This window comes from Bos mutus, chromosome 4 (genome assembly GCF_027580195.1).
Source record: "Bos mutus isolate GX-2022 chromosome 4, NWIPB_WYAK_1.1, whole genome shotgun sequence".
NCBI classification, from domain to species: Eukaryota; Metazoa; Chordata; class Mammalia; order Artiodactyla; family Bovidae; genus Bos; species Bos mutus.
The window spans coordinates 75,202,811-75,221,606 of NC_091620.1; the positions used below are offsets into that span (position 1 = coordinate 75,202,811).

General features: G+C 41.8%; 2 protein-coding genes across 2 annotated transcripts in view; one reads left to right on the forward strand and one right to left on the reverse strand.

Moving 5' to 3' along the window:
* CCDC146 (coiled-coil domain containing 146) overlaps window positions 1–1,821 on the forward strand; it is a 139,275-nt gene extending 137,454 nt beyond the window's left edge. The window contains exons 18-19 of the mRNA XM_005895256.2: window positions 37–285; window positions 1,595–1,821. Coding sequence (XP_005895318.1) covers window positions 37–285; window positions 1,595–1,798 — 453 coding nt within the window. The 3' untranslated portion in view covers window positions 1,799–1,821. The remainder of the gene's footprint in view (window positions 1–36; window positions 286–1,594) is intronic.
* Window positions 1,822–3,847: 2,026 nt separating this feature from the next.
* The window catches only part of GSAP (gamma-secretase activating protein), a 99,671-nt gene continuing 84,722 nt past the window's right edge, over window positions 3,848–18,796 (reverse strand). The window contains exons 25-31 of the mRNA XM_070369669.1: window positions 17,777–17,847; window positions 17,208–17,302; window positions 8,371–8,490; window positions 7,477–7,538; window positions 5,846–5,947; window positions 5,575–5,674; window positions 3,848–5,152 (exon numbers count right to left, since the gene is read on the reverse strand). Of these exons, the coding sequence (XP_070225770.1) occupies window positions 5,061–5,152; window positions 5,575–5,674; window positions 5,846–5,947; window positions 7,477–7,538; window positions 8,371–8,490; window positions 17,208–17,302; window positions 17,777–17,847 (642 nt within the window). The 3' untranslated portion in view covers window positions 3,848–5,060. The remainder of the gene's footprint in view (window positions 5,153–5,574; window positions 5,675–5,845; window positions 5,948–7,476; window positions 7,539–8,370; window positions 8,491–17,207; window positions 17,303–17,776; window positions 17,848–18,796) is intronic.

Here is an 18,796-nt window from a genome sequence, read left to right on the forward strand (position 1 = left end):
TGTACATAGGCTAAGCCTTGAGCTTTTTAATCCTAGATGAATGGCTACCAGAAAAAGATAAAAGATGCTACTGAAAAAATGATGGCTCTTGTTGCTGAGCTGTCCATGAAACAAGCTATGGCCATTGAACTCCAAAAGGAAGTCAAGGAGAAGGAAGAGTTCATCTTCACTTGCAATTCCAGGATGGAAAAGGGTCTTCCCCTCAATAAAGAGATTGAGAGAGAATGGTTGAAAGTACTTCGAGATGAAGAAATGTATGCCATGGCCATTGCTGAAAAGTCTCGGGTAAGCTATGGCTTCTTTATTTTCTACATTGCATTTGTAAAGTGTGCCAGGAAGGGCTGTTTCAGAGGTTGTCAATCTCCCAAAATACATGAAATTTTTCTATTCCACAGCACACAGAGTCCCAACAACTCATTAGAGAGAAGTTTTGCTCTTTTTAAGCTATTACGTAGGTAGTCAAAAGTACAACAGTGCAAAGCGTCAGAATATTCCCTGGAGAACATTTGGCAAGCACCAAGTCCCACGCCAGGGCCTCCCACTAGCATGGCAATGTCCATGCTGGCATTGGTTTTATCTTAGATCTCTAGTCTCTGTCTTTGCAGCCTTGCTCAGACCATACCTTACTCTTCGATGTCCATCTGCTGTGGCCACCACAGCATATTGTGAGGCCTCAAGCATAAGCTCATCACAGGTTTCTGAAGACTCTACATTTGGTGCAAAAGCGATGACTCCAGCGCCACCCTTCTTCTCCCACCAGTGACCTAACTCTATCACTGACCCCACTTAGGAGCTGTGTGTCCAGTTCTTTTTCCTACTCCCATGATTTTTCAATAATCTTAGAGTGGAATTAGGCATCTCTTTCAAAAGAGACCTACAACTTACTCTTGACTATGGGGCAGACATCCCCAGAAGATCACTATTCACTCTCTAAGCCAAGAAAAAAGTGTATTCCAAACACATACTAAGAATTCTTGAAAATAGGGTCTGACTTATCATTCTCACACTCACTGCCTAGGATCGTATTTTTGAAGACATTCAGATTTTCACCTGTGGTGTCCCAGCTGTCATTTACCTGTCTCCATTTCCCAACCCCCCCTCCCCCAAGTTCTTTTTAATGCTATAAGAGATTCCTGTTGTCCAGAAACACAGGCAGAATCTTGAGGCTCAAAGCAAGCTGCTGACCACTTTCCTCTAATTCTATTTTACTCTTCCTTTGTACCATTTGCTCACCAATGACCTACCAAAGGAAATAGATTATCCTGCCTTTGTCACAGACATGGAAATAACCAGTGCTTAATGTAAGATACTAAGTTTGGAACATGGTGACTTTAGGCCCTATCAACCAGTTTATGGTAGACCCTATACCCCAGGAACAGAGTGATGCTTGAGCAACATGGCTCATTCTAGTGAGAGGAAATGTGTGTGGGGGTGTGTGTGTTTGGTGACTCTACCCTCACACCCTTTTGTCCCTTGGAATATTGGCCAGCATAGCCAACGGGTGCTCAGACCCAGCTGTGTCTGATGGGCCCTGGGGATGAAGTGACTTAACCACTGTTTTCAAAAACTGAAAAGGATAAATCATTCTTTGCAGGAGTTCTTGGAAGCTGAAACTCGCCAGCTGCCCAATGGTGTTTACACAACTGCGGAGCAACGTCCAAATGCCTACATCCCAGAGGCAGAGGCCACTCTTCCTCTGCCAAAACCGTATGGCGCTCTGGCTCCTTTCAAACCCAGTGAACCTGGGGCTAACATAAGACACATAAGGAAACCCGTTATAAAGCCAATTGAAATCTGAACATGTGAACCAACCCAGGCTTCTGAAGGAGATACTTCAACCAGGCTTCTTCACATCCACAGCTGGAAAATGTCAGCAAACAGCCCTAAATTACAAACACACACAGTATCCACAATTACCCAACAGACGACAACATATACTTCCTTCCATTCATAGTCATCGATTTTTCTTTTTCACTCCATCTCTTGATTACATTCCAGAAATATATAGTAGTCTGAGTGTTATACAAATGCAATAAAAATAAATACCTTTTCAACAAAGTACAGAAATTGGCAGTGGTCTTTATTACAGCAAGAAAAGGAGATCCTGCTCAATATACTCATTTTAAAGAGAAAGAAAAAATGGTTTAAAAGAAAAATATCCCAAGTATCACAGGGGCATAACTCATTTTGTTAAGTAAATAGCTATATTGGAAGTTGATGTTGATAAATCTAAACTGAAAAGCAGTAAGGGACCTTGACTTTTTTAAAGTGACATTATAAGTGATTCTGTTTACAAATAAAGAATCCTTTTGTGCAAAACATTCATGCCGTATTTTACCTTTCTTAAAACTAGATTCTCCACAACATTTTAGGCAAATATACTTGTGATTACTTTCTTCTGATGCCAGATCTTTCAAAATTTCAATGAAAATATTTATAACTCTGCATGTGAAAGAGTTGGAACTGAGGCCAGTTTCACTTATTTCATTACTCTATATTGTATTGCACCCAAATATACTTTCATGATTCTGTTTACTTTCTCATATAAAAATACACAAGTAGATTTGAAGCCTGTGGTTTTTCCACTCGTTAATATGCTCAAACTACTGTCATTTCATATTTATATCAGTTACGAATTTAATTTCTCTACTCTGGGAGTGAGAAATATCACATTTGTTTGTTTTGCTAAATCAAACAAAATCTGTGCCAAGCCCCCACCTGATAGACTGGATCTACATTGAGACTGAATCTCCTCCTCAGTCTAGGAGTCCTGAACCTACCTGACTGCTTTGTGAAATCATTAAAGAGCAATTCCTTGGGAGTGCCTATAAGTGATGCTGTATAAGCTGTGGTTAATGCCAGAAAATACTGCATACTTACACATAGCTGCTGTGCTGTAGGATCAGTAATTAGGGATTCAAAAAACAAACACATAAGAGGTTTAACAATATCAAAAGGAAAAATAATTTGTAAAAATCAGAAAGGTTTGAATGCTTAAATATTACAACAATGCTACAGGTCTGGAGAGTGAGATACCACTGTGCACTGGAGTGGCCAGGGATCGATCACTCAGATGCAACTTTTTATCTGGCCCTTAAGCATAAATAAGATTTTAATAAGTGGAGGGGAATTCCAGGTGGGGAAATAACCTGAGCAAGACTTGGAAGTAAGAAGACAAAAGCCGTGCTCCAGGCCCAGTAAGCCAGCGTGGTATGAAGGGACACTAGTACTAGGGAAGTGTATGAGGCCAGGATGTTGGAGGTCTTACATGTCAAGGAGTTTGGAATTTACCCTGTAGTAAATGCCAAGTGCTTGAAGGATTATGAGGAAAGTGGTGATAGGATCAAACTAGTGTTTATCTCTGGAGAAGGCAATGGCACCCCACTCCAGTACTCTTGCCTGGAAAATCCCATGGATGGAGGAGCCTGGTAGGCTCCAGTTCATGGGGTCACTAAGAGTCGGGCACGACTGGGCGACTTCACTTTCACTCTTCACTTTCCTGCATTGGAGAAGGAAATGGCAACCCACTCCAGTGTTCTTGCCTGGAGAATCCCAGGGACAGAGGAGCCTGGTGGGCTGCCGTCTATGGGGTCGCACAGAGTCGGACACGACTGAAGCGACTTAGCAGCAGCAGTGTTTATCTCAAATATGCGTCAGATGAATTAGACCAGAAAGCAACAGAAACAAACCTGGTGAGAAAGGGAAAGTGTAGGGAATGAAAAATAGTGACCTTATCAGGAGGAAAAATCAGCACCGCCTCGCTGATATGGCTCCAAGATTTTGAGCCTCAGTGACCGTGAAAGATTTAACCAAAACGGGAAATTCTGTAGGAAAGGATAATTTTTAGAATACAATGATGATTTTAGAAAAGCTTAATTATTATACCAGCTAGTGATGTTTGTAATCATTAAAATTTTACAAGTTCACTGAGGGAACAAAAAAAGGGCCATGGGCTTTTTTACAGGAAGCAGCTATATTATGGTCAGAATGTCACTGCAGAAGAGAAAGGGGAAAAAAAGAAAAGTGGGAGAACTCATTAGGCTTCATGGGGTTTGGGGAACATGTTCATGGACTCATGATTCTTGACAGGAATGCAAAGGCAAAGTTCAAAGAACAAAGGAGGCAGGCTAAAACTTTCAGTGTTTTTTTTAAACGATGCTGCTGCTGCTGCTGCTAAGTCACTTCAGTCGTGTCCGACTCTGTGCAACCCAATAGACAGCAGCCCACTAGGCTCCTCTGTCCCTGGGATTCTCCAGGCAAGAATTCTGGAGTGGGTTGCCATTTCCTTCTCCAATGCATGAAAGTGAAAAGTGAAAGTGAAGTCGCTCAGTCGTGCCAGACTCTTAGCAACCCCAGGCTCCTCCGTCCATGGGATTTTCCAGGCAAGAGTACTGGAGTGGGGTGCCATCGCCTTCTCCTTTTAAAATGATGAGGTATGGCTAAATCAAACTTCTATAAATATAAAAAAAAACTCTTTACAATATTAAATACAGTTTCATCTGAACCTTCACAAAGACAAATCCTACTCTATGTATGTTCAAATTGTTGTATTCTACAAATTATTCTGTACTGGAATTAATATATCTCACTTTGTTTAAATTTAGTTTTTTAAAAAAGTATCCTCTTTCCAATAGAGTTTTTCTGCAACTTTTAATTTTTCTGCTTGTCACATACTCAATGACACATCTAATTTTTGTTTTTCTAAGCACTGTTCCTACATTTTTGAAGCATATTTTATTTCAGAGTATAACAGAAGCTAACTTTTGGCCTATGAGAGTACTAGGAAGATCAGTCACTTGGAAGAACTTACACCATTGCATACCTCCTTGGACAGGTTGTCATTTCTCTACACTTGACTGTTCATCTGCTGTTCAAAATGGGATAAAGCACAATGGTTTAGTTCTAGCTGAACAAAGTATTATTAAACTGACCTTCAGAGGGCTCAACAAGGTGCTCTGACTTTGGTTACCAATATAAAATATCGCTAAAGAATTCTCAATGAGAATGGAGCTAATAAGCAAGATTAAAATATTGGAAGCAGATATAACTGTATTTTCTCTTTATAATCCTAAAAGCATTGCGGTGTGTTTCAGAGCTGCTTCCTCTACAAATTTTGCATCCACATTGTCATGTCCTTCAAAAGCATACAGAGCTGAAAGAAAAAACAGAGAAAAGAGTTACTATGAGGTCATAGAACATTTATAATATGGTGCCTACAACTCACTGAAATCATAGTTATTTTATATCCTAGTAAAACGTATTATTCTGAGAATGTGTTGTTAAAATTTATTAATCTTCAGCACCAAGAAAGGCCATTCACACAAACCAAATGGGTTATAACTCTTAATTTTTTTAAAACCTGAAAGGTGGTTATTCCCTTGGTAATTTCTGTAGTAATTTCTTGGTAATTTACAGGTAGTAAACTGTATATTGCTAATTAAAACCAAATGCAGTAAGATCCTACTTACCAGTAAGGGACATTTTGGCAAGAAAAGGGTACACAGAAGTAAATAGAGACTGATGGATGTATCAAGGGAAAACAGGCAAATTCTGAGAAACAGAGGAGTGACTTACCTGGATTGGAGGACTCGATGTCTGTCAGGATGTGAATGAAGTAGTTCAGAGGCAGAAATTCTACACTGAATGACGACTTGTCCATTACAGAACTCCAGGGCTAAAAGGGAAACAGCTGTAAAATCAGTTGATTCTCCAAAAAAGCATGAACTTAAAGTGGTAAGAACTATAAATTGCTGTCCATACTTCAGCACCAAGAAAGGCCATTCATAAAATGGACAAAGAAGCTCCAAAAAAACATATAGCAGGGCTCCGCTCCACACAGACTCACCTGTTTGTTGTAGTTCTGAAGCAGTCGCTTTACATGGTTCCGGGAAATTATATTAGAACTAACAGGATGATCCCAAAGTCGACAGATCTTCTGACCTGTAAGCTATTTTTGCAAATTAAAAAAATATGTAGAGGAGGATTTTTAGGGCAGTGAAAATACTCTGTATATACTACAATGAGAGATATCTCCTTATACATTTGTCCAAACTCACAGAATGACCAACACCAAGCATGAACCCTGATGTTATCTATGGACTTCGATGATTATGATGTGTTAGTGTGGGTTCATCCATTGTAGAAGATGGACCATTCTGGTGGGGGCTGTTGATAATGAGAGAGGTCGTGCATGTGTGGGGACAGGGGGTATATAGGAATCTCTGTACCTTCCACACTAAAAAAATTTAAGTCAGTAATTAAAAATATGGAAAAAGAGAGAGAGGAACCTATAGCTCTCAGCAATAAATAAATTTATCTTATATCTATTCATAATTTTACAAGCTGTATTCCAGCTAGTTAGTCTAAAAGATGTCATCTTTATAGTTAATGATCTTGGAGAAAGGCCATTTCCTATGAGGTATGCTTCTGAATTTTGAATAAATACTCCCTTAAACGCAACTCTGTGGAAAGCAATTTGTGCACTGATGTTGCCGAACTCTTTTTTTTTTTTAAATGGAGTTCATCTGTTACTCTTCAAAACTGAGTATGTGCATGCCAACCCTAAGTGATATTTTAATATGAAGCTAAAGGTTATAGGCATGTACTCTGAAAATGTCTTGCCCCAAAATTTCAATTCCCTAAGAGTATAAGGGGGAAAAAAAAACATGTTCAGAAACCAAACTAAATGTTCAGAGATATTCCCCAGAGAGATCTAGCCATGGAAAATATGCTTTGTTTTCTATTCTTGCCTTTGCTTCGGTAAGCCTGTGAAGGTGGGAAGACGTTACAAAGCAAGATGATGAGGTCCCGAAAGGCATCAGACACCCCTTGGTGGGAGGATCATGCTAGAGATATGAGTGTTTAAGGTATGTAAACAGCACAGAGCTGGCCAAGGCTCTCGGGGCCAGGAAGTCCACAGAGTTAGAGGCTCTGAAGACCTTGCAGTGGGATTTCTTAATTTCACAGCATTTCTGACTCAGAGAGCTAATATCCTCCACAAAAACAAGCAGTGCCTGTTTAACCCTTTCGCTCATGTTTCTCATCTTTCCTTCAACCCGGGAATGTTTTCCTGCCATGGCAGGAACAACAGTGGGAGGAAATACAGTTCCAGAACCTTCTGACCTCACCTGTATTTAAATTTATCAGTTTAAATGCCAAAAGCATGTGTTTCCCTTCTGTCTCCCCTCAGACTCACAGATGTAAATATTACTGTGGTTTCCTAAGAGGAGAAAATGGTTAAGCATTCTATGTGGTCTGTGCCAAGAAGCACACACACAGCCAGAGGGGCAAGTACTCGGTAGGCCCAGCGGGGGCAGCAGACAGAGCGGTGGGGATGGATGGGATTTCTTGGAAAAGGCTGCAGCGTGAAAAATTCAATTGACTTCAACCCAAAAGCAAGTAAATGCTCTTCTTGCGAGAAAAAATTGAAGAAAGTACATGCCAAGGCTTAGAAAATAAAGTATACTTCAGGTTTACCGGAGGAAGCCGCATAATGATGCTGAATTTTAGTTTTTCATTTTTCTCTGTATTGTCCAGATCTACAAGAAAGTTAGAAATTGGCAAACAAAACAAAACAAAACAAAAAGAAAACAAAACAAAACAGAAATCTCCGTTTTAATACCTGAGCAAGTTAATATTTCAGTGCTTCATCCTGATAACACATGTCTCAACCTTGTTTTCCAAGATAAGTCTAACAACGCTATGAAAATATTAGTTTGTGTCTCTATGAATAAAAAAGGGATTTCTTAATGAAGCCGCTGCTATATATCATGGAACAGGGTTCTGAAACAGGCTGCTAGTCACAAAAGCAATTTTGCTAACTTAAAACAGAAGGCACCTTGAGGAATGGCAAATACTTCAATATATATTAACAAAACTCATCTATAAAATACAACAGTCAAATAATTTGATAGTTATTATATTATAGACCTTTTTTCAAGTTCAAATTCCCATAGGTACTGTATCTCTCATTTTTCCTTGCATTCCAAGTCTTACTTTGAGAGGACAGAGTTAATCAGCTGAAAGCAAGCCATTTTATGAGATTTTTCTTGAGAAACAAGCCTTCAGTCTCCTATCCTCAAGTACTCTCATGTACAGAAAAGGAGTCTAATAGTTGTGTGTGGATTGAGAAGCCCTTGAAGGGCTAAGGCACATTGGCCCAAGGGTGATTATGGGAAACGAACTGCACTCAGCAGGCCCAGCTGTGGAATCATGGAGCCCATCTTCAGCTATAGACTGAAGCCAGAACATTAAACTGTGTGTGGGCCCTTCTGAGTGTGGCAGGGCCTGGAGTGACCACACAGTCGCACACCCACAAAGGCAGCCCTGGGGGTGCTGGGGGCTGGGATAAGGCAAACTCAGAGGCCTTACCTTTCATGAGCCTTGTGACAGCTGATTCTGTGAGAAGTAATACTCCATGATCAATGTAATGCAACAGGTTATGCAAAGGCAGACAGCGGACGCCAAGGATCATGTGCAGAGTGTGAAAACCTGGGAAGAGAGATCCAGGATGATAAACATGGTCAGTCAGCATCTCCAGCCTCCCAGAGGAAATGAGTCTGGTGATGGCAGTAAAGCACTCAGCTCCCCGCTTGCTGCCTAGAGTCAAATAAATGCTTCTTGAAGACCCTTGAAGATAAGGTCCAAGGTTCCTTCTTTGTATTATCACAACTAAGTATGGTATATAGTAAGTTCCCAGTGAACATGTATTCCCTCCACCTTGTACATCTTCCTAGGCCAAAGTGAAGAAGAGTGCATAAAAATGGACTTTTTTTTATACAGTTCTTTTATATAGTTTTTTTTAATACTTTTAATAGGTCTATAATTCAATGGTAAAATTGCAAAATAGAAAAATTAACAGAAGAGCTTCAAACTCCACATGCCCAGGCTAAGGCTGATGGCCAGGGACCATTTTATTGAAGGGGAAAATATTTGGACCAGAAGGGAATGCTTTTTAGGACTAATCTCTGGGTATGACCTGGAGAAAGGCTTTTGGGGTCTCCTTGAACTAAGTCATAGAAAAGAAAAACTAAAATGATATGGTTAGATAGCAAACCTATAGGAATTCAGTAAAAAGGCACTCTTTAAGTCTCATGGGCAGGACTACCCTAGTTCTCACAAAGCTAGAGCTCTAAGTCCACTATTAACACTAACCCAGACACACAACATCCATGGGAGAAGAAGATATCAGACTGGAAGAGAACCAGAAAAGCCCTCTTGGATGTCAGGTGAGAGGTGCTTTGAAGGGCTGATGCCATTCCTGACAGCGGAAATGCTGTGAGAGAACGTCAGACTGGAGAAGCAGCAAAAGCCCTGTGGGTCTGAGTAAAGAGAGGCCAGAATTATGCTGTGCTGCTTACTAGATACAGGTAAGTAAGCCTTTCTGGTCTTTGTCTCTTCATCCCTCAAATAGACTCACCAGCACCTTTGCCGCAGGGCTGCTGTGAGAACTCGAGCCAGGTCTATGAAGAGCCTGGCACGTGGTCCAACAACCGTGACTAGTACCAGACACGTTCTGAGGTCTTTCATCTACGTACAGGCTCACTTGGTTCTCATATAACACCACGGGGTGGGTACTGCGCGATCCTTATTTTATAAATTGGGAAACCAAGATTCACAGGAGCTAAGAAAACTTCCCAGGATCATACAAATAGGAAGTGGCAGAGAGGACATTTGAACCCAGGCTGTAGCATTTTAGTCTAGGCTTTTAACCATGTTATCTTGCCTCAATAACTGGCATTAATGGAATAATATGAGCAGAGGCTCAAAGGTGAGAAAGTATGTGGCACATTTAGGAAAGAGGTAAGGCTGGAAAGGTTAATTTATTCAATCAACAGGCAAAGGGGTTGGGTGTGCAGTGATGAGAACAGGCATGACTGCTGCTCCCATCCACTTTCCAGTCTAAAGGGAAGACTGACAATCAAATAATCACAAAATAAATATACACTTTTTTGATGACCAGTTCTACGACGGAAAAGTAAAGGGTGCTCTGAATGTAGGTGTCAGGGATTGAATGCTGAATGACAGCAAGGAATCTGTCATCTGGTAAACTCTGGAGAGGCACTGGAAGCTTTTGAGCAGGATGGTTGGAGGTTCTGAATTTTACTTTCGGAATATTAACATAGCAATACGCAAAGAATGGGCTTCCCTGATGGCTCAGCAGGTAAAGAATCTGCCTGCAGTGCAGGAGACACAGAAGATAGGGGTTCTATCTCTGGGTCAGGAAGATCCCCTGGAGAAGGAAATGGCAACCCACTCCGGTATTCTTACTTGGGAAATTCCATGGACAGAGTAGCCTGGTGGACTACAGTCCATGGGGTCACAAAGAGTCGGACACTCTCTGCAGGCAAAGAATGGACAGGAGTGACAGTTTGCTACCACCAGAGGAATGAAGGCCTGCTGGGAGGCCAGGGCATGAACCTGTGCAGGAGGGATCGCGGACACTGATAGTGACAGGGAGGGAAGGGACTGGAGGGGCAATGTGATATGAACTGGCTTGGAAACTGATTAGATGTGGGTGGGGAATGACGAAGATTCACTGACTACCCTGAAAGGCACACATGACGAAGACATGATGGCCAAAGACAGCTGGGATTTGGATTCAGAGAGGTCGTAGAGCTTCTTTCTCCAAGCACATGAATCACGAGCAGAGGGAGACTTGAGTCCCATCACTGGCAACACTGAGGTCAGATAAAGTTCAGACTCTGCCCGCAAGCAAATGTTAATGGGCTGACAATGGGATGAATCTTCCAAATGCCCTGATTCAAAAAAAAAAAAAAGATTCTACTAGCTAATTAGAAACATGAGATTTTTCAAATGGATTTGGACAGTCTTCCCAAGATTAAAAAAGTTATGAGATTATTTCTGAAACAGAGTTTATAATAGGCTACTGATCTTATAGTTCTCTGGATTCAAAATCCCTCTCTAGCCCCACATCCATGTCCTAAAGATCCCTGATGCCCTTTCATCCTCTTTCCCAAGGGCACAGTCCCAAATTCAACAGCCCGTTCTTGGCTTCCGCTCAGCATGTCAGCTTTAAGCAACAGAGCAAACTGGGCAGAAGAAGGCATCAGTTCCAAAAGAGAGAATTCTTCCGCCAGCCAACCCTAGTACTCATCCTCTAGGACTCTGGGCCTTCTCCAGGCAGTAAGGGGAACACAGGTCCCTTTTATATTGTAAATGCTCCAGCTCTAAACTATGACTTCCCTTCTGTGGGCCCCATTCACTTTTTGATCTTTAATTCCAGTAACATGTTCCTATGCTTGGAACTCAAACAGTTCTCATTAGTCCAGGGGGCCTGGAAAGCAAGCTCATTTACATATGAACGCACAAAAAGTAACCTGCATTTACACACACACACAATCCAGTGCCACTTCATATTAGAGAAGCATTTCAGAGAAAAAGAGAAAGAGAAACTGCTCTTCCTTACTTGATCCATGGACACCAGCCATTTAAGTCTTACTCATGATAATTCTCAGTCACTATGGGTAACGTTTTTCTGTTTTCTGTTGTTATCCATCTCTGTGAAGAAATGCAACGTTCCGTAGAAAGTGCATTTTTATGATCTCCCAGATAGAATATTATCCCCAGTGAGTCAGTTTTATTTATATATAAAAGGAGCTTAGATATCCATGGTGAACATTCCTCTACCAGGTCTATTGTGTTAAAGACAAGCATTTAAGAATTTAAGCCTGAAAACCATACATAACTTTCATGAAATCCTTTCATTCTTTCTAGAGGGTACTTCACAATTCATATTCCATTTAAAACCTGCCATTCTTCTCATGAACCGTCACTTTCAGATCCCTACAAAGTCACAAGAAACTCCTTTTGTGCCTCCACTACAAGCAGATCTTGTAAGATAAGGTGTATGGATAGAGAAAGTATAATGGATTCCAGACTGTATCAGATACTTCACAAATGCTAAGAAGCTGAGATGTGCTGTGGGGATTTTCTGCACCCATAAATAGCCAATGTTTCAATATCAACTAATTCAACTGGATTTAGTTGAATTCAAGAGGCAGCACAGAATAGTAGTTAGAAGCATAGATTTTAGAGCCAAACTCCCTGGATTTGAGTGCTGCTCTGTTGCTTAATAGCTATGTGACTTTAGGCAAGTTAATTCCTTTCTGTGCCTCAATTTCACCATCTATAAGATAGGAATAATATTAAATGGAACTGTATGAAAGTGCCATCTTTGTTGGTCAAAAGCTGATTACATAGAAATAATTTAATGTGGTTCAATTTAAGCTCTTATCACTTAGCATCATTATGAAAATTAAATATGCTAATTTATGTAAAGTACTTAAAACAATACCTGGCACAAAAATGGATACCATATACAGTCAGTGGAAAATGAATGCACAAAGGAGCAAATTAATGAGGAATGGATGGGTAGATGTATAGGAAAGAACAAATTAAATAAAATTGGCTAATACCCCACACCCAAGGAGTGGTGGCTGCGCGGGCGCAGGAGGGCCTAGAGAAGCTACTCCATGTTCAAGGTTAGGAGGGGCGGTGGTGAGGAGATACCCCTCATCCAAGGTAAGGAGCAGCGTCTGTGCTTTGCTGGAACAGCCATGAAGAGATACCCCAAGTCCAAGGTAACAGAAACCCAAGTAAGACAGTAGGTATTGCAAGAGGGCATCAGAGGGCAGACACACTGAAACCATAATCACAGAAAACTAGTCAATCTAATCACACGGACCACAGCCTTGTCTAACTCAATGAAACTAAGCCTTACCCTGTGGGGCCACCCAAGACCGGCGGGTCATGGTGGAGAGGTCTGACAGAATGTGGTCCAATGGAGAAGGGAATGGCAAACCACTTCAGTATTCTGACCTTGAGAACCCCATGAACAGTATGAAAAGGCAAAATGATAGGATACTGAAAGAGGAACTCCCCAGGTCGGTAGGTCCCCAATATGCTACTGGAGATCAGTGGAGAAATAACTCCAGAAAGAATGAAGGGATGGAGCCAAAGCAAAAACAATACCCAGTTGTGGATGTGACTGGTGATAGAAGCAAGGTCCAGTGCTGTAAAGAGCAATATTGCATAGGAACCTGGAATGTTAGGTCCATGAATCAAGGCAAATTGGAAGTTGTCAAACAGGAGATGGCAAGAGTGAACGTCGACATTCTAGCAATCAGCGAACTCAAATGGACTGGAATGGGTGAATTTAACTCAGATGACCATTATATCTACTACTATGGGCAGGAATCCCTTAGAAGAAATGGAGTAGCCATCATGGTCAACAAAAGAGTCCAAAATGCAGCACTTGGATGCAGTCTCAGAAACGACAGAATGATCTCTGTTCGTTTCCAAGGCAAACCATTCAATATCACAGTAATCCAAGTCTATGCCCCAACCAGTAACACTGAAGAAGCTGAAGTTGAATGGTTCTATGAAGACCTACAAGACCTTTTAGAACTAACACTCAAAAAAGATGTCCTTTTCATTATAGGGGACTGGAATGCAAAAGTAGGAAGTCAAGAAACACCTGGGGTAACAGGCAAATTTGGTCTTGGAATATGGAATGAAGCAGGACAAAGGCCAATAGAGTTTTGCCAGGAGAACACACTGGTCATGCAAACACCCTCTTCCAACAACACAAGAGAAGACTCTACACATGGACATCACCAGATGGTCAACACCGAAATCAGATTGATTATATTCCTTGCAGCCAAAGATGGAGAAGCTCTATAGAGTCAGCAAAAACAAGACCGGGAGCTGACTGTGCCTCAGATCATGAACTCCTTATTGCCAAATTCAGACTTAAATTGAAGAAAGTAGGGAAAACCACTAGACCATTCAGGTATGACCTAAATCAAATCCCTTCTGATTATACAGTGAAAGTGAGAAATAGATTTAAGAGACTAGATCTGATAGATAGACTGCCTGATGAACTATGGACTGAGGTTCATGACATTGTACAGGAGACAGGGATCAAGACCATCCCCATGGAAAAGAAATGCAAAAAAGCAAAATGGCTGTCTGGGGAGGCCTTACGAATAGCTATGAAAAGAACAGAAGTGAAAAGCAAAGGAGAAAAGGAAAGATATAAGCATTTGAATGCAGAGTTCCAAAGAATAGCAAGAAGAGATAAAGAAAGCCTTCCTCAGCGATCAATGCAAAGAAATAGAGGAAAACAACAGAATGGGAAAGACTAGAGATCTCTTCAAGAAAATTAGAGATACCAAGGGAACATTTCATGCAAAGATGGGCTCGATAAAGGACAGCAATGGTATGGACCTAACAGAAGCAGAAGATATTAAGAAGAGGTGGCAAGAACACACAGAAGAACTGTACAAAAAAGATCTTCATAACCCAGATAATCACGATGGTGTGATCACTGACCTAGAGCCAGACATTCTGGAATGTGAAGTCAAGTGGGCCTTAGAAAGCATCACTACGAACAAAGCTAGTGGAGGTGATGGAATTCCAGTTGAGCTCTTTCAAGTCCTGACAGATGATGCTGTGAAGGTGCTGCACTCAATATGCCAGCAAATTTGGGAAACTCAGCGGTGGCCACAGGACTGGAGAAGGTCAGTTTTCATTCCAATCCCAAATAAAGGCAATGCCAAAGAATGCTCAAACTACCACACAATTGCACTCATCTCACACGTTAGTAAAGTAATTTTCAAAATTCTCCAAGCCAGGCTTCAGCAAGATGTGAACCGTGAACTTCCTGATGTTCAAGCAGGTTTTAGAAAAGGCAGAGGAACCAGAGATCAAATTGCCAACATCCGCTGGATCATTGAAAAAGCAAGAGAGTTCCAGAAAAACATCTATTTCTGCTTTATTGACTATGCCAAAGCCTTTGACTGTGTGGATCACAATAAACTGTGGAAAATTCTTTAAGAGATGGGAATACCAGACCACCTGACCTGCCTCTTGAGGAACCTATATGCAGGTCAGGAGGCAACAATTAGAACTGGACATGGAACAACAGACTGGTTCCAAATAGGAAAAGGAGTACGTCAAGGCTGTATATTGTCACCCTGCTTATTTAACTTATATGCAGAATACATCATGAGAAATGCTGGGCTGGAAGAAGCACAAGCTGGAATCAAGATTTCCAAGAGAAATATCAATAACCTCAGATCTGCAGATGACACCACCCTTATGGCAGAAAGTGAAGAGGAACTCAAAAGCCTCTTGATGAAAGTGAAGGAGGAGAGTGAAAAAGTTGGCTTAAAGCTCAACATTCAGAAAACGAAGATCATGGCATCCGGTCCCATCACTTCATGGGAAATAGATGGGGAAACAGTGGAAACAGTGTCAGACTTTATTTTGGGGGGCTCCAAAATCACTGCAGATGGTGACTGCAGCCATGGAATTAAAAGATGCTTACTCCTTGGAAGGAAAGTTACGACCAACCTAGATAGCATATTCAAAAGCAGAGACATTACTTTGCCAATAAAGGTCCGTCTAGTCAAGGCTATGGTTTTTCCTGTGGTCATGTATGGATGTGAGAGTTGGACTGTGAAGAAAGCTGAGCGCCAAAGAATTGATGCTTTTGAACTGTGGTGTTGGAGAAGACTCTTGAGAGTCCCTTGGACTGCAAGGAGATCCAACCAGTCCATTCTAAAAGAGATCAGCCCTGGGATTTCTTTGGAAGGAATGATGCTAAATAGCTGAAATTCCAGTACTTTGGCCACCTCACGCAAAGAGTTGACTCAGTGGAAAAGAGTCTGATGCTGGGAGGGATTGGGGGCAGGAGGAGAAGGGGACGACAGAGGATGAGATGGCTGGATGGCATCACCGACTCGACGGATGTGAGTATGAGTGAACTCCGGGAGTTGGTGATGGACAGGGAGGCCTGGCGTGCTGCAGTTCATGGGGTCGCAAAGAGTCGGACACTACTGAGTGACTTCACTTTCACTTTTCACTTTCATGCATTGGAGAAGGAAATGGTAACCCACTCCAGTGTTATTGTCTGGAGAACCCCAGGGACCAGGGAGCCTGGTGGGCTGTTGTCTATGGGGTCGCACAGAGTCGGACATGACTGAAGCGACTTAGCAGCAGCAGCAGTAGCTACCATAAGCTTAAAATTCATCAGAACTTAAACATATTCAGCATAAGTTAAGCAGTTTAGAGTAAACAGGAGCTTATTTGTTTCTTAAAATGAATATTGATTTATATGCATATTTTCCCTAGTAGACTTTTGTTAATTTTTGGAACTGCTCTAACTACCAGCCCAGTACCTGGAATGTAATTGCTCAACAAATGTTTGTTGATTTAATTTAAAAACGACCAATTAAATGAATGATTGCAGACACACGTGCCAAGAGTGTTTTGAGACCTGATTTGGTCCTGTTTCAAAATCCCAAGGGAAGTTTTCAGTTTCCAAGGAACACATAAAAATCAACTCAATTTTTGAAACACAGCCAGGTTCACTTCCTTCTGAGTGTTAATTTTTTTGATCAGATAAACTAAGCCTGGAGACATCAACGTAAGTTTTTCACTGGTTCAAAATATCCTAGACAGTTGCATGGGGACCAGATTTGGCCCCCTAAAGTTGGTGACAAGCTACAGTACAGTTTAATAATCAGAAGAGAGTTTCTGGTTAACCACAGCTCCCTCGTCCATAGGGCCTTGAATCCAGGTAATAGTTACGGACACTTAAGAAGAGGGAGCAGGAGGCCGTAAATCCTCCCCCAGAAAAGAGGAGATGGATTACATCACTGCAGTCTATACCCTCCTAAAAGACTTCTCCCGTTTCCCCTGCCCAGTACTTCATCTTTCCAGAAAGGAACAGTAGTTGACTCTAAGCTCCCCGCATCTACTGAGAAAGCACGAGCCAGCAAGTTTCCATAGAAGTTAGACTTGGCTATTCTCTTGGCCTTCAATCTGCTCTTTAAAATATACAAGGCAGACTTCCCTGGTGGTCCAGTGGCTAGGACTCTGTGTGCTCCCAATACAGGGGGCCTGAGTCCTATCCCCGGTCAGGGAACTAGATCCCAAATGCCGCAACTAAAGATGGAATGTGTTATAACTAAGACTTGGTACAGCCAAATAAATAAATATTAAAAAAAAAAATCAGAGGAGATGTGATCAGCAGAGACCAACCTCAGACCCATCTCTTACACTGACATGAGACCAAAAATTTCTCAGACTCAGGAGGTCTCATTCTTAAACTCATAATGTGCCAAAGTCCAGAAGAAAGAACAAATTTATTACAACAACAACAAAAAGCCAAGACTTACCAGGAGGCAGGGGTAAAAACAAAGTGTTAGTAGCTTCCAAAATCCTGGTCATGATGTGAAAGACCGCAAATTCAGCAGCACTCGCCTGTCTATTGCTGCAGGTCAAAGAACAAAGCAGCAATTCAGCCAAGCAGCTCATTTCCAAACCCCATTTGCACATAAGCAGTGGCTCTGAGTGCCACGTTCAGATGAAATTCATGCTATCAGTGAAAGGCAATACCCTATGGAAAGCTTCACAGATATGATGATGACCATCGTTGTAATGCCTAGAATCTAACGAGACAGTAGGCACATAAATGACAAATTGCGTTAACTCAAATTCCCCTTTTTGGCAGTACTGAGCTTATGTGCCCCTCCCTTCTCACCAAGCATATACCAAAGAAAGAGGACGGGTGAAGAAGCAGGGGCATAACTTTAAATGCTGAGTTCAGAACTAGGACGGATGGTGTAAGAACTTGTGAAAGTTACTTTCATCTACTAAGTTTAATCAAGGCTTTGCTAATACTAGCAGCAGAGTTGTTTAGCATTTTGCACACCAGAATAAAACAGAGCAAGAAATACTTGCGTACAAGTGGAGAGCCCAGGGATGAAGATTATGTTTCCTCCAACTGGCTTCCAGTATTTGGCAAATGAGATCCAGCTAGAGGGTAAAGAGAGTCTGTTAACCTCCGTTCACACCCCTTCCCCTCAGGAGCCCCTACTGCTCTGCTTCCATAGCTCTAACAGGCACATTCAGGGCAGCTGGCATTCAGGCTGTGCCTGGACATAGAACCAGCCTTTCAGAGGTCAATTCTGAAGCACTGGAATTCAAAATGGAAAGACTGAAAATGTGCAGCCACATCTAACAGAGCATCCACTGTCATTGTGGGTAGTGCCCCAGCGGGGCTTCCCCACCGCTAACTGGCCCCACCGCTCACAACACAGGCCCTCAATCACAGGCCTTTGTCCACCAGTGAAGGTCAAGTGCAACAGGGTTTTGCCTTAGGCTTGTTATGTGGCAAGGGTGACACGGTAGACAGCTGACAGAGGAAAGGCGATTTTGAACAGAATGGAGGTCCCGAGCATGGATTGTGAAGTAAAACTAGTTTCAAGTCAAGTTCTATATTTTACTAGCTCGTCAGCAATAGGACAGTGTTCAAGGAATTGTTATCAGGACCACAAATCCATGCACTGCACATGTAGGCAAAGGACAGGGAGCAAAATTAGGAAGAGTTTCCATATGAGCACAGACAGACACTATTTATTCTCAGTGATACAGATTCTCAGTTTCTCCCTGGCTGAAATCATGTAAGATAACACACAAGCAATATAATCAGGTTCTGCAGCAACTTCCCAGGATTTATTTTTAAAGGCTGTCCAGTCACCCTCCTAGGAGGGGACTGGGAGATGCAGATGTTTGCTTCTGGGCAGGGCAAGCAGCTTTGGCATCAGTCAGTGACTGCTGGGTTGGAAAGGCAGGGGGCACCAAGTCTCAATTTTCTGAGACTACATTGCTACCATTTCTGGTCCTATTGGTTCTAGGAGATATTAGCACAAACTAGTGTCACATGGATTTTTTTTTTTTTTTAATATGATTAACTAAAGGGAAG